The 17,044-nt window shown below is 35.5% G+C and overlaps 1 protein-coding gene across 1 annotated transcript in view; it reads right to left on the reverse strand.

Moving 5' to 3' along the window:
• The window catches only part of LOC136030864 (activin receptor type-2A-like), a 68,873-nt gene that overhangs the window by 13,426 nt on the left and 38,403 nt on the right, over positions 1-17,044 (reverse strand). Inside the window, exons 7-9 of the mRNA XM_065709924.1 lie at positions 16,775-16,942; positions 14,247-14,368; positions 1,162-1,276 (exon numbers count right to left, since the gene is read on the reverse strand). Of these exons, the coding sequence (XP_065565996.1) occupies positions 1,162-1,276; positions 14,247-14,368; positions 16,775-16,942 (405 nt within the window). The remainder of the gene's footprint in view (positions 1-1,161; positions 1,277-14,246; positions 14,369-16,774; positions 16,943-17,044) is intronic.

Consider the following 17,044-nt stretch of genomic DNA (forward strand, 5'->3'; position numbering starts at 1 on the left):
CTGCTCGACCAGTGCGTCCAACTTACCATTATTACTAGAAAACTCCCCAATAAACAGACGAACTTCAAAGTGAATCAACCGATATAAAAATAAACGAAAAAAAACATAGGGAAACTAAACATGAAAGTTAACATATCTGAGTTGTAGACAGCTCAAATACTAATGGTTATGTACACAAAGGCGAACTGAGGGGTAGAACTTCCTGAATTTGGGTGCTAAACTAATTTCTGAGTTTCCAAAAGGGAGGAACATTTGAGTGCATAACTAAGTTTCCAGAAGATAGTGTGCATAGCCAATTTCCAAGTTTCTGGAGGAGAGATGATTTTGGGTGCATAGCCAAATTCAAAGTTCCAGAAAGGGGGACGAATTTGGGGTCATAGTCAATTTCTTAGTTTTTGGAGGTGAGGGGATTTTGGTGCATCCGAAAGTGATTTTGACAATTCGTTTAATAATGTTCTTACTGATTGACACTCACTTATTATAAACATTATATTTGTGATATCAGAGTCAACTCATAAGGTTCGACTTAGTAAAGAGCGATGTGCTTTTGAAACCAAGAGCAGAACAAGACTGTAAACAGGTCAAATTTAATACAAACAAAATTATTAGGAATCACTAAATGAAACCTAAAAAAAATTGCATTAAAATGAACAAACAACAAGAACTAAAAAAGAACAGAAATTACAACATATAAAAATGAAGCTAGGCCCCTCAAACGCTGTTAAAGCGTTAATAATTTCTGTATGATTAAAAAAATTACCTGTATTTAAAATATTTTCGCTTCAATCGCTCTTAGAGTGTAAGTTGTTTTTCTAATGAAAACGACTTGTATTTCAAACAGTAAAGCGTTTGATCAATACTTGGGATAAAGTTGCAAAATTTATTTTCAAACTATAGTTTCATCAGACTATGAGCGTCAGATCAAACAACAATGAAAATATATTTATATATATCTATAAGCATAATAAATATAAATTATAAATAAATTTATACGAAAATATAGATTATAATAAATTATAATAATAATTTTTATGATTATAATAAAATTTTTATTTCACACCTTAAAATATTCTTAAGCCATAGAAAGAATAACAGAAAGTTTAACGAAGAGATAAAGGGAAGAAAAGAGTAAAAAAGAGAAATAATAGAGAGATTCCATACCTGTCCATGAGTATCGCCAATAGATTGACCAGGAGTGAAAATAAATGCCAATCCAAAGTCAGCAATACACGCCGTTAAATCAGATTTCAAAAGTACATTCTTTGACTTAAAATCCCTATAAAACATAATGTTCAAAAAATAAACATACGAAATATATAGATACGAAATACAAAATGATTAAATGAAAAAAAGGATACTAAAGCTTTATTTAATCTATGCAATTATTTAAACATTTTAGCTTCAATCTTGCTAATGCCATGAGATATATTGTTTTTCATGTTTCCTGGTTTAGCTTTGAGAAGAAGGAAGATTTTAAAAATAACTTTTCCTTTATTAAAACGATTCTTAGGGATCTGTTTTGAGTTGCCCCTATTCTGTCTGACAGTTGACAGTTCCTTTAAAAGGAATGGAGGAAACACGTAGACAGTAGAAGAAAAGGCGGACAAATAGTAATTCTTACTTATTCTAACTAATTTTTACTCTTGCTAAAGTAAGTTGCCCTTATTAGAAATATTGCTTATCATAAATACTGGCAAGGGTTTTAAACAAAATGTTAGAAAATACTTGTTTTCCTTCTCTCAATGTTGTCCTTGCAACCAAAGGAGATATAAGAACTTTTCATTCACTAATGATAATCCACAGCGATGTTTTGAATTGCACATTCTGTCTAACAGATCCAGTCAAAGGAGTGGAGGAAATATATAGACAGTGGAGGAAAAGGAAGACTAATAGCTGCAAATCCACATATGGGCACTGGAATGAATTACTGTCAATAGACAAAACTATGAACTTCAAGGACCGTGGAATATATCATAGGCAGCGCAACAGCGCTCCCTAAGTAAAGAACGATGTTACAACAATGTTTTTTTTTGGTCTTAGACGAGGGCACTTTGTATTGTAGGAGTTGTCATAGAAACTTCTAAAAGGGCTCATTCGATTAGAAATTGAAACAGCTAGTGCCCTTTGAAGGGAAACTAACTCCTCGCCCTTTCCCCAAAGAGATCCAATCAAAATTTTGAGACAGATGTTTTGTTCAACGTAGTTGAAAGGTCCAGAAAATATGTTTTTGAGGATGACAACCCCTCCCCCACGACTCTCAGGGTGAGGGTTGTAAATTATGCGTTGGGAGCATATAAGGTTTTTATAGAAATCATTATCACAGAAACTTCAAAAAGGGTGCATTTGATTGGAAATTGAGAGGGCTAGTCCCCCTTTTGATAGTCGAAAGTAATCAGAGGGCGAGTGCCCCCCAAGCCCATCATTTATCTAAACATTTCTGATCAGAATTTTGATATAGCAATTTTGTTGAACGTAGTTGTAAAGTCAGGAAATTATGTCTTTGACGATGATAACATTCCACAGTCCTCAGGACAAGAGTTGTACGTTATGCCCGTGAGGCATATTATGCCTCACGGGCATCATGGGCATATTACGCTTCAAGGGCATATTATGCCCGTGAAGCGTAGTCGTAGAGGTTTCAAAAACCGTAGAGGTTTAAAAGAGGTTATTAGTCGAAAGTTATCAGAGGGCAAATCCCCCCCCACGCCCATCACTTCCTGAAACACTTCCGATCAAATTTTGAGACAACCATTTTGTTCAACATAGTTGAAAGGTCTGAAAATTATGTCTTTGAGGATGAAAACTCCCCCCCCCCAGCCCTCAGGACAAGGGTTGTAAGTTATGCCCTGGGAGCAAATAAGGTATTTATGAAAAGCGTTGGTAATCAGAAGCACTAGTGCCCTTTTTAAGAGTCAAAATGACCAGAGGGCAGCTACCCTACCCTCCACTCAAAACACACCCACGCGTTGTATTGTCCCAAAATACATCTAATAGAAATTTGAGATAAACATTTTATTCAAAATAGTTTAACTATCATATAACAAGGCTTTTATGGTTGAAACAAATCCCCAGAGCCTGGGGGCAAAATTTGTAAGCTATACTCCGGGGACATTTAAGGTTTTTATGGAAAGGATGGTTGTATAAACTTCAGAGGAAGCTCAATTGGTTGAGAATTGGAACTTCTAGTTCCCTTTTAAGAGTCAAAAGTGATGTAAAGCATTTAGCCCTCTCCCCACCCCGACAACCCCTCTTTTCACCGAACGCATCTAATTGAAATTATAAGATAGCGATTCTGGTCAAGATAGTCCAAAGAACATAAAATAATGTCTCTAGGATTAATACAACCCCAGCACCCTGGCGATAGGGTTGTAAGTTATACCATGAGGGCATATAAAGTTCATACGGAATGGGCGGTCGTATAAACTTCACATATGGCTCATTTAGTTTGAAATTTGAAGTTACTGTGCCCTTGCTAAGATTCAAAGTGATTTGAAAGCAACCCCTCCCCCTCCACGCTCATCATTTCGCCTAACACCTCCAATCAAATTTGGATATAACAATTTTTTCCTTCGTAGTTGAAGGGTCCAGAAATTATGTCTGTGAGAAAGGCCCCCGCCCCCTACAGCTCTCAGGCCAAGGGTTATAAGTTATACCCTGGGGGGGCATGTAAAGCTCTTAGAGAAAAGATGGTCGTATATTCTTTAGATGGGACTCAGGGCTCGTTGGATTGGTAAACAGAAGTTCTAGTGCCCTTTCTAAGATTCGAAGTGATCCGAGCGCATATGCCCCCTCCCCCCACCCAAACACACAAACACGTCGTGTTTTCCCGAAATGCATCTAATAGGCATTTTGAGACACGCCTGTTATAGTCCAAACATCATATAACAAGGCTTTTGAGGTTGATACAAACCATCAGAGCCTAAGGGCGAGGGTTGTAAGTTATGCCCCTGGGGCATTTAAGGTTCTTACGGAAGGCATGGTCGTGTAAACTTTAGAGATGGCCCATTTGGTTGAAATTGGAAGTTCTACTTCCCTTTTAAGAGGACGGAGGTCAACAAGCCCCCACCCCACTCAACTACTCCTCTTTTCACCAAATGTATCTGATTGAAATTGTGCGATGGCAATTTTTTTGAAGTAGTATAAATAACATATAACAATGTCTCCAGGATTGGCACAACCACCCAAAGCCCTGGGGCAAGGGCTTTAACTTATGCCCTGGGCCATCTAAGGTGCTTATGGAATGGGTGGTCGTATTAAGTTCAGATGGATCTCATTTGATTTTAAACTGGAAGTTTATAGTGCCCTTTTTAAGAGTCAAAGTGATTTGAGAGACCTCCCCCCCCCCAACCACGCCCATCATTTTCCATAACAAACATCCAAACAAAGTTTTGAGACGTCAATTTTTCAGCATTGTTGACAAGCTCAGTAATTATATGTTTGGGGATGTCGACCCCCCCCCCATCAAGGCATCAGGGCAAAGGTTGCAAGTTATGCAATTTGTTCATTGTTTACATATAGTATATGTTACTGAGAAAAGGTATGCATGTTTGACTTCTACTTTCCCAAAATACGAAGTGCATTAAGATGAGTATTCCAGGGAATATTGTGGAGAGTGTTGAACTAAATCATAACTTGTTATGTGTATATGGGTTGTAAAAAAGGGTAGCTCAGGAGTGACTTAGTATATTAAATGGGAATTTTCAGGGATGCTACTTCTACTGCTACCATAATTACTATTATTACTACCACTACTATCAACAAAACTAATACTTCTGTACTGAGTACTAATCATGCTGAGGATATTGAAAAAAATATCCGAGGAAACGTAGAGGCGAAATTTGAATTAAATCAAAACATACTATGTGTATACAGATTGCTGATACGGGTGTATTAGGAATATTTTTGGGACAGCTTATCATAAAAAGAGGAAAATTCAGGGGCATCATGAGCGGGATGTTCAGTTGACCAAAAGGCAAAGTGTACCTGTTAATATTGCTATTAATACTGCTGCTACTACTCTAATGTTAATAATCATGCACTATTACTGCAACTATTGTCCCTACAACTACCACTACTACTGTGATACTGGTACAAGCATGGCTACATGTATGAAGTTAAAAATTTCAAAACATACTACGCGTATGCAGATTGTCAAAAGGACGCATCTCAAGAATTGCTTTGGGTATTAAGCTGAATCTTTTGGAGAATACTTAAAGGGGAAGATCAATTGACAAAACGGTAATATATACATGCCACTACTAACTCTAATACCACTGCTACGTTTTCTCATGCTACTACTACTATTAAACTACTCCAACTACTACTTCAATTGCAACAACTTGTAAAGCGTGGGGTATTAAGGTGAAAAGGGCGTCAAAAGCGCATATCAACAATATTTTTGGAACGGCTTAACGTGTCAAGATGAAACTTCCGGGGCATCGTGAAAGCGATGTTCAACTGACCAAAAGGCAATGTGCACATGCTACTACCGCAACACTAACACTGCAACTACTTTTACTACCACCGAAACTACTGTGATATTAGCGCTATTAAGGCTAAGTCTATGAAGGTAAAATTTGAGAGAACAATGGCTAATTGTATTAAGTTGAGTAGTTATACTACTGCTGTGACTACTATTACAACTATGCCTAAGGGTATGAAGGTGAAATTTTCAGAGAATATTTCTGAAAAGTTCTGTTGTACGGATGACAACCCGTCATCCGTGTGCAGATTGTCAAAAGGGCATATCAGCAATATTTTAGGAGTATTTTCGTAAGTGAAATTAAAACTTACAACACTTATTGTGGGGGATGTTGAACTAACCAAAAGACAATGTTTGCATCATAGTACCATTGCTTATACTCCTAAAACTAATATTACTGCTATTATTATTATTGCTACTATTACTACTACTACTAAAGCTAAGACTCTTACAATTAACTGTAATCCCACTGCTACTACTATAACTACTGGTGCTACTAATACTACTAATACATCTAAGGGTATTAAGGCGAAAATTTTGGGCATTATTGTAACTGTATTGAAATAACTCAAAACACACTATGCCCACATAGGTTGTTAAGAGGACGTGTCAGAAATGCTTCAGGACCTGTTGATGGTGTTAAGTTAAAAATTTCGCCGTGTATTGACAGGGATGTTGAAAAAACATTACTATGTGCATATTACTACTAATGCTGCTATTGCTACTACACTATTGCCGCTACAAGCTAAGGGTATTAGGGTGAACCTTTCAAGGAAAAATAAAAAAAAAAACAAGTTTTTTTAACTGAAAGTACGGAGCGACATTAAAACCTAAAACGAACAGAAATTACTCCGTGTATGAAAGGGGCTGTTCCTTCCTCAACGCCCCGCTCTTTACGCTAAAGTTTGACTCTTTCTCTCAATTCTACTTTATAAAACAGTAAATAACTTTAGCGTAAAGAGCGGGACGTTGAGCAAGAAACAGCCCCTTTCATACACGGAATAATTTCTGTTCGTCACCACGAACTGTTTGATATTGAGGCAGATGTTGAACTAAATCAAAACGAACATGACAATGAGGATTGTCAATAGGATGACAAAGCAATGTCACAATAGCGACTTAAATTATTATATTACATCTTTCAGGGTAATTTGGGACAGATTTTGAACTAGCCAAAAGACACTATGTCTATACTTTTGATACTACTTCAACGGTTACTGTGACTAATGACACCGAAGGGCATTAAGTTGAAACGTTTACGGGAAGTTTCAATTATACGAAAAAACTGCAAGTATTAAATGGGCATTTAAGCAATATCATATGAAGCGCTGCTCTATAATAGCAAGTAATATCATCGATATCTTAAAGTAGATAATTTGGTTGAGAATTCAAAGTTCAAGCATCCTTATTAAGTCAAAAGACACTGGAAGGCAATTTGTCCAGTGTGTTTAAAAACTAAATCTTGCTCCAAGATTAAATCAAAATGCACTGTATTAATGCTAATTGTCAAAAGGCATCCCAACAGTATCATAGTAACGACTGAGGGTATTATGTTCAGACTTTCGGGGCTATTTCTATTGCTACTTCAGCTCTTAAAATTTAGCCAAATCAAAAGAGTGTAAATGTATCCAAGCTGTCAAAGAGCATAAACAGTTCTTTTTGCGAATGCTATGAATTTTTCCATTTCAGGTCAACTAGAGGAGGTATGAAACTAAATTTAAAACTACTATTTGTGTCCAGATTTCTAGAAGGGTGTATGTTGTTAAAAATTGTAGAAAAACTTTCTCCAGCATACAAATAGCAGGCCAAACTATACATTCTTAAAGAAAAAGCGAAAAGATTTTAACTATTATTTTCTTTTTCCCTGAAAAGACTACGTCAATATAAAACGAACAGAAATTAATTTAAAAAAGCTTTTTCCACAAAATCAGTTTTTCAAAGAAACGTAAAGAACTCCATTAAACCATAAATGAGCAAAAACTAAATTTAATTATCTACCAAGCGTAAAACTACCACAAGTCAGCATCGATAAATAAATAAAACCCAAAACGAACAGAAATTACAATAAATAACCGAGTCAAAATCAAAACGAGTAGAAATTAACATGTGTAGGGATCAAAACCCCTATGCCTTCCCATGGCCAGAACATAAGTTGCACTTTACTGAAAAAATTCTAAATATTTTCAATTTTATAACTTTAAAGAATCAAATATTATTAAAATTTGAATTAATAAATATCAGTATATGTATATTACACTGACAATACACATTCATTTGTATTTTTTTTGTTTTTGGTAAAGTGCAAATTATGTTCTGGCCTTGGGAAGGCTTAGGGGTTTTGAGCCCTACTCATGTTAATTTCTACTCGTTTTGACCTCAATTCGGTTGTTTATTGTAATTTCTATTCGTTTTGGGTTTCATATATTTATCGATGCTGAACTGTGGTAGTTTTACGCTCGGTAGATGGTTTGATTTTATTTTTGAACATTTTCGATTGGAGTTCTTTACTTTTCTTTGAAAAACTTATTTTGTGGAAAAACTTTTTTAATTAATCATGAAAGAAACCACAACACTATTTACAAAGAATATTACCAATTAGACAGTCAATAGAAATTCTATAATAGGAAGTTTTAAAATGAACAAATAATGGGAAAATAGCCTTTTTCATGTCAAATATTATGTTAATAGTCAAACCAAGAAAAAAATTTAATTTATAACGTAAGTCATAACTTTGTCTGTTGTGTATGAATTTTTTGTCCCTTCCGTAATTAGTAATTATTTGTAAGTTCCCTAGGAGTATCGGTTCTTTACCAAATATAAGGCTTAGCATCGTATTTCTAGCTGGACTTCGGACTCCGGCACTTGATTGGATTCAGAACTGACCTTCGTATATTTAGTTGTCACATTATTCACGACTTAGAATGCAACAAGGATATTTTCATATAGCCTTTGGAGTTTCATTTTGTCCTTCATCAAGAGTAATTAATTTAATCTATAAAATAAATTTTAAGTTTTTTTCAAATTTAATTTCTTAGTGTTTCTCCTACAGATACCCTACCCGAGATTATAATTTGGAAGAGGACCAGAAACCATCTAGAGGAGGTAGAACGTATTTCTTTTAGCCATTCAGCAGTCAAATTATCAATTTTCTTCAAATTTAGGCACGGGGGATGGGTGGCTGAAACTCGGTCCTAACCATCCTCCACCGAGAACAAAGTCAATATCCATTTACAAGTAAGCAAAGTAACCAGTTTTCTGAATTACCTAAGACACATTTTGTGGCATAAAATGCCTTGGAGAGGGGCTTGAAACCCCTAGCCTCCCAAGCGTTGATCAGGATTTACAAAACCCAACAATTCAAGTAATGACACGGTACAGGGGAAGGGGGTCCAGCCGAATACTGAGGGGGAGGGTTTTTAAGACATTGTACCAAACTTGTTCCTTACTCTGAAGTACACACTAGATCCTTATGGCCTTCCTTAATCTAACGTGAGTCATATTTTAAAAGAAGTAAGCTCTTTTTCCATGGCGGACACCAGAAAGACGATTAAAAAGACCGAAGTTACCTTTGAATTACCTTTAATCTATCAGCAGTAGCAAATTCCTTTATTTTCTGTTGAAGCCAATGATCCATGAAATGACAGCGTAGAATGATTAGATCTGGTTTGATTCCTCTTGCTATATCCCTAGATGTCCGTAAGTCTTTTGATTCTTTAATGCATGAGATTCTGTTCTATAAGCTATCACACGGTGTAAGAGGACAGGCTCATGCTTGGTTTGATTCCTATTTGTCAGGTAGAACTATCCCTGTAGGTTCCCTTTCCCGCTTTTCGTCTGAAATTGAGTTTGGTGTTCCCTAAGGTTCTGTTCTTGGACCGTTGCTGTTTTTGATTTATGTTAATGATCTTATAGTTGCGGTTAAGAAACAGAAACCTATAGTCTACCGTCGCCTATGTCATCCTGAATCTTTCAATGATAAAAAGAAAATCCATCGCTTTCACAGGATGAGGACACTCTTGTTGCTTTTGCTGATGACAGTACCATTGGTACTGCAGTGGGAACTGAGTCTGAGATGCTTCCCAAATTAGTTGACCTATTTGAGAGAGTCGTTCTTTGGTTTGATGCTAATTGCCTCGCCCTAAATGTTGCCAAGTCAAGTTTTGAAAAAAAATTCCCGTATTTCTCTGGCGTGCCCTGATTTAACTGATATCCAGCTTTCAAGGGGCTCTCTCAGTAGACCTTAGGATTGGTATGTCCGATTTCTCGGCATTCTTCTTGATGAAAGCTTTTCATTCAAGCATCGTGGACAAATTAACATGAAGATCTCAAGGAGTCTTGGAATTTTCATGAATCTAAAATACATTTTTCGTGGATCAGTTTTAAGAATTCTGTTCCATTGCCTGGTTCAGTCCTACGTCTTTTATTGCCCTTCTGTATGGATGTCAACTTTTTCTTCTTTTCTGAAACCACTATCTAAATTATATGATAAGGCAAGAAGGCTTATACAGGAAACAAATTGTTCTGTAACTAGCCCATTACTTGATTTAAAGTCTCTCTAAATTTTTTCGCACGCCATTCCCTTTTCATCAGCTTCATGGTGATGTTCCCACAGTCCTTCGAACTGCTCCTTCTTTCATCACTGATTGGTCTACGCATCATCTTCGCAATTCAAGGAATATTAATATTTTATTTAATCCATCGGTGGGGTCTGACTTTAATCGATTAATTGCTTGACATATCGTTCGGAATAGCCTACCTGAGTCAGCTCAAGAATTTCACTCGTTTGGTATTTTTAAAAGAACTTTAAGAAATTATTTAATGTCTTGATGTTTATGTTTAAATTTTTTGGATGGGGGAGGGGGACAGGTGACCCTAGGCTGGGTTAGAAATGTTTGTTGTGAGGGGTTTTGAGTTTTGTTTAATATTTCTTGGGGCTTGGTTTCAAATTTGTATTTGGAATTTATTTCATTTATTGAATAGTCCTATACTTTTTAGGGGGAGGGGGGTCTCTTAAAATCTCTTAATGTTTGTTTTTTTTTGTGTTGAGTCTTTGAATGGTGGTAATGCATTATATTGATTTTTTTTGTATTTGTTTCATTTTTATCTCTCCCCTGTTTTTTTCCTGGCCATAGAACCTTACGGGAGAGTCTATGTTGAACTGTTTTTATTGCAAATTTATTGGTTGAATAAACTGATTGATTGATTAAAAATTGATTGAGGGAGTAGTCTGATGAATAAAAAAAGGTAAAAGAATACGGCATTAGACTTTACAGTCCCTACCGGCGGTGCTCATCTCCGTTTCTTGGCCCTTCAGCCAGGAAGTGCAATTGGGGCTGGGGGCCAACCATCCTGTGCTTTCGCATATCCTTCCTATTTACCTTCCCCAGATTTCTCCAGTTACCCATTTAGAGCTGGGTCGACTCTGGCTGAGCTTACAGAGTCACGCCACTGACCCCGTCCCAAACTAAATAATTGGGTACAGTAGGATTCGAACCCTCGCCCTCTCAGACAAAGGATCCTGAAACCAGCGCACCAATTCACTTAGCCAGGACGGCTCAAGAAAAAAATCCTCCCCGGCGGGGAAACGAACAATACATAGGGATGATATATACATAGGGAATAAAGTGGTTTATAATAAGATAGAATGTATAGGAATGTTTGCAACCTTTTGTTTCATGTCTAAGCACCTCCCAAATTCTTACGACCTTCCATCATGTAGTGTAGTTTTATGTATCAAGATATGAACTCCTTTAGTCTTAGAAAAAGTCCTTTGTCTTTAAAGGGCAATTAACTTGGTCTAAGCTACCCCTGAATTACGCCCTATTTTTTTGAGGGACAGACCTTAGAGTACTACAGACACCCAACAGCCCTTTATTAACGACCTGTTCCTTTTGAAAAATATAGCTAATATAAAGAAAAACAGCTAATATCACCTTTATATTAATATCACCGTCGATTTTTGAATCAACTTGGTCAGTGGTGAAAGAATTGAGACCCTAGTTGGAGTAAAGCCAAGACATTTTCAATTTTTGATGGTAGTCTATCATTCTAGGCCAGAACTAAATCAGATAGTCATGCAGTAAGGATAAATTAAATCAATTTGTACAAAATGATGAAAAACTTGTGAGTCTCAAGACAGATAGTCTATGTGAGAGGAAAAGCTGGCATAATCTTTTCAGAGTTGTATAAAAAGGATTATTTTCACTTCTTGATTTATATTCTATGATACTAGGCCAGAACTAAGGTAGATAGTCATTCAGTAAGGATAATAATTTAAATCAATTTGGTCCAAGTGATGAAAGACTTGAGAGTCTAATTAGAGTAAAGCCAAGACAGATAGTGTCTGTGAGAGAAAAATCTTATATAACTTTTGCAGAGTTGTATAAACATGACAGTCTATCATCCCAGCGCAGAACCAAGGAAGATAGTCACACAGTAAGGGTAATTTAGATAAACTTGGTAAAAGTGATGAAAGACGTGAGATCCTAATTAGAGCATAGCCAAGACAGATAGTCTCTGTAAAAGGGAAAGCTAGGATGACTTTTTCAGAGATGTTTAAAAATGATTCCTTTTACTTCTTGGTAATTTTCTATAATCTTAGGGCGATCGAATTACCGGAAAGAATCGCAGCATAGCCAAGAATGTATATTCCGTCGACAGAAAATCCAAATCATCAATTTTAACGAAGATATTTTATCAAACACTTGAGTGTCTAGTAATATAAAACTTTTGATCAAGAGCCACAAGTTCAATTGGTGTTTGCTGAAAGCTGTGCAAGGGGTGGTAGGACAAAAGGGGGAAGGGGAAACATTTTCACCTTCATTCTTTTTGGCAAAAATAATTCATTCTTGCAAATATGTGCGCAAAGGGAGGATCTCAGTATCTTTTTATATCATGACCCTAATTTTATTGTATTACTGATGTATATAATATGCCGAAACCCTATACGCAAGTGTGTATTCTCCTGATAAGTCCTTGTGTTGGGTTGTCCCCTCTGAATTATTTGTCTTTTTTTATAGTTTTTAATATTTGGTAAATGATGACTTATACTTACTTACGACACGGCTGCCTGTCCATGGATTATTCTTTACGGTTGATTGTGTATGGCTATGCTCTTTGACCTATGTAATTGGATATATGAGTAGGGTTAAGGCCTCATTCAAGTACTGATATATATATATATATATATATATATATATATATATATATATATATATATATATATATATATATATATATATATATATATATCATGAAAAGAGAAATCACCAATGCAACAGCACAAACACAAACACAAAAAAAAAAAAAAAAAAAAAAAAAAAAAAAGAGACAGAAGGAGAAAAGGAAGACTGTTTTCCTAAATTAGTGATTAATATAGACCAGCACTTGAATGAGGCCTTAACCCTACTCATCCATACAATCACATAGGTCAAACAGCATAGCCATACACAATCAACCATAAAGAATAATCCATGGACAGGCAGTCATGTCGTCAATAAGTATAAGTCGTCATTTACCAAACAATAGAAAAAATAATATAGACAAATAATTCAGAGGCAACAACCCAACACAAGGGCTCATCAGGAGAATACACTGGCCTATATAGGGTTTCGCCCTATATAGCCTATATATGTGTATATATATATATATATATATATATATATATATATATATATATATATATATATATATATATATATATATATATATATTTTATGGTGTATGTTTATTTCTGTGTTTGTGCTATTCCATTGGTGATTTCCCTTGTTTTCATTATAATTCATCTGTTTCTAGGCTGTTTAGTAAATATATACATATTTATATAATTTAGCTAGAAACAAAGTGAACTCATCACTGGATGCTTTTTTATGTTCTTCCCAAATGTAATTGTCGCTTCTGGGGCAAGTTACATTTTGAGCCCTTAAAGGGACTAAAAACACACCAAAGAAACAAAAAGTTTAAAAATGTATTTCTAAAATACTGTCAAGAAAAAAAAAATGCCATTTGTGGCTGATTCAGGAACGGTAATTATTATTTTCATAAGTTTTAATAGTAAAATGTTACTTTGAAAACCAATTTGTAGGAATATTTAAAAAGAGATTCAAACTCTTCAAAAAAGGAGTCACAGCAAAACAAAAAAGAAAACCGTTGGAATCACCATTGTTAAACACCTCAAATAGAAAACTTATAGCCCCCATCCTGAACAACATAGATACCATGTGTAGTACTGATAAGCTCTCTTTTGTTTTTCTTTGATGCTAATACGGCACTGAGACATCAAAGAGAGAAGTTTAGGGCTCCGTTTAAAAATAATCTTCATACCTAATTAATTTGTAACTAATTTTTTAACTTTAAAATATAGTCTAAAAATTGAAGACAATGTAATAAGTTACCGTTTTGAGCCCCGTTAGGGGCTCAAAAAAGAATTTACCTCAGAAGCGATTATTGAATTTGGAAAGAGCACAAAAAAGACATTCAGTGATGTGTTCACTTTCTTCCTAGCTGAGTTACATAAATACCAATATATCTATCATTTTTTAGCTTGCACTCCCTCCTCCAAAAATAATATTACGGAAGTAATTCATCTCTTCAATGAAATATTTCAAATCAAAATTTTGCCCCGTAATTTGACATAAAAGCGACAGGAAAGGAAAAAATAAATCACAGGTTATTTTACGTAAATGCAAGTTTTGTCAGTCGTTGCCAAACATTAGGACATATTTTCTTAACTCAAGAAGCGATTCTTTAAAAAAAATATATATACCTGTGAGCCACAGCTGGTTTAACAGAGCCATCTTTTGCATGGATCTCCTCATGCAAATGCGCGAGACCTCTTGTCATACTTTCTGCTATTCGGCAAGCTTCTTGCCAGGTTACAGTGTGAGACTAAAAATAAATCGTCTATTAGGAATTTGTAGACATACTTTTTTTGGTTTTCCATCAAATAGTTTATTGATCATAGCAAGTGGAAAATAGAAGATAGTGTCGGCGACGTAAAATAGGGAGGTTAGGAAAATACCAATATCTCCGACTGAAGGAGTCGCAGCCAATCTTTGGCTACGACTACGTGTACGAAGCTCCGTGTCCGTGTACTTGGCTACGAGCGTGAGCCAAGACAAAGACAAGTGACAGAATAGATGGGAAATATATAATTTGGGCTATATATTTGCCCATTAGGGGCGGGGTAAAGTTATTTGGGCAGTTTGAAGTTAGAAAATCTACCTGAGTTCTGTCCTAAGAATGACCTATGGACGGATGATAGATAGACATATTTATCAACAAATGAAATGGTATCTTTTTTACACAATCCTAAAAAGGGCTAGTGCCAGATTTACCTCTCACTCACTCAAACTATCTGTCTTGGTTTTTCCTACAATTAGCCATGGCTTGATGCCCACAACTACTTGATCTTAATTCAAAATTAACAAATTCGGTTGACTACTGCACTGAATGCCCCAATAAAGTGCTGCTCAGAATGTGTGAACCATGGGTCACACGTTCTGAGCAACTCATTTAAGTATATCTCACGGGTAATAAAGGAGTTTGCTCCCGCATCACGTATGCTGCTGCGTTATGACATTGTAAATTATTATTTGTAAGGACAACACGCAATTAGACAACTTCTGAGATAAGTTCTATGTGTACAAAGCAAGACGGTATCCAGGGGGGACGTTAGGGGGTTTGGACCCTTTCGAAATGTTTGTCTGACTCGTAAAAACGCAACAAAATGAATATAAATAAATTTTTGACGAGTTTTCTCAGGTTCTTTTCTAAGCCTTCCCATCACCCAAGAGAGTCACCCCACCTTTGATGGTAAGAAGTAACCATCAAAGTCTGTATACAAGTTGTTATTGTTTTGATTCTATATTAAGACTGCGGTTAAATAATACTTTTGAATATAAATAATGTGAAAAATAATGTATATTATAGATGTATATTAAAAAAGTAAAAATAATGTATAAAAAAAATGTAATGCTTTTGAATAAGGTTTTTGACCAGAATTTTTTCCAATGGTGCAGTTTTCATTTCGATGCAACATCTTTTTGGAGAGTTTTCAGGCTCTCTTTTTTTAATTCCCGAACATTTTTTGGGGGGGGGGGGGAGGGGGGAATTGGTAAATTATTTTGGCAGTATGAAGTTAAAACATAATTCTTACTTCATAATATGCAGAATAATTGTACCTAACACATTTTGCATGCAGACCCACTACACTCTATGTTTGTTTCCCGAGCTTCGTGAGGAAGAGTTGTGTATTAATGAGTAAGAGAGATTATATTTGTTATTATAGGTAAGTAGATATGTGGACTTTCACGCGAATACAAACCCTCATAGGTTTTCACCAGCGCGAAAGTGTGGTATTTTATTTATTTATTTGTGAATGTTGAAATAAAAACTTGAACTTAGAACTTAAAACTTAATATTACCGCGCTGAACGTAAAACAAATAGTGTAAAAACGATAAATGCATAGTAAAATGGTCATTGAACGAATTTCTGGTTTCTTTAAATACATTTTTTTTTACATAGTACAGAATTACCACGATGCGCATAGTATAAATATTGTAAAAGGCTGCTGATCTGGAGTAAAATGCTCTTTACTCGAACTAATTTTCAAAACTTTTTCCGAAAAAAGTTTTTCTTAAAGTAAAGAACCAAATTAAAAGGGACTTGCAATTTTGTGTTTCAGGGGAGGTTGTCGACTATTTTTTTCCAGTCATCATAGAAAAGTATACTCTACGCTTTTTCTTGTTTCTTTTTTTATGTCAGTTTGTCTTTTCCACATGTCTAATGTTAGATTCCAAGCGTATTTTTGCCGCAAAAAAAATCCTCCACCTCGGAAAATCACCCCCTCTCCTGGTCGACAATTCTTCCCGAAACACTCCCCCACATGCAAAATTGAGCAGTCAACGGGAAAGTCATCGTCTTTATTTTAAGACTCTTAAGGACCCATTGTTTATAATGGGTACTCATTGTTTATAATATATCCACTGACAATGAAATTATCACAAACACACAATTAAAATATTTACGTTTGCAGTAAAGCTGTATCCAAGAGGGGGATTCAGAATTTCCCCCCTCCCAAAAAAAAATATTCATCCAACCTGTAAAAACACAAAAAAAATACAATTAAAACATATTTTTTAAATGTTTCTTAAAGTTTTCCTGTGACCTCCCCTACCCCCAAAGAAAAAACCTGAATACGTCCTTGGATTACAGTTATACTCTTAGATTAATGCATTATCAGAAAAAAATATTTTTAAGTTTTTTTAAAATACTAAATGATCTGTGCTAACCTTAAGGTAGTCACAAAGTGATCCAAGCTCATGGAACTCTGTGATAAGGAGATACTCTGCTTGAATGTTGTCTCCTCGTTTTTCAGCTCCTAAAAATGTCAGGATATTCTCGTGCTCCATCTGTGGCAGTTTATACACTTCTCTTTCTGCTAACCATGACTGCTTATCCTAGTCAAAAAATGTAAAATGAAAAATCTAGGTTAGAACATACTAAGCAAACTTCGACGCCTTTACAAAGTACATTAAGAAAAAAAAATTATTAGGGTTTCC

The sequence above is a fragment of the Artemia franciscana genome, chromosome 9 (assembly GCF_032884065.1).
Source record: "Artemia franciscana chromosome 9, ASM3288406v1, whole genome shotgun sequence".
Classification (NCBI taxonomy): Eukaryota; Metazoa; Arthropoda; class Branchiopoda; order Anostraca; family Artemiidae; genus Artemia; species Artemia franciscana.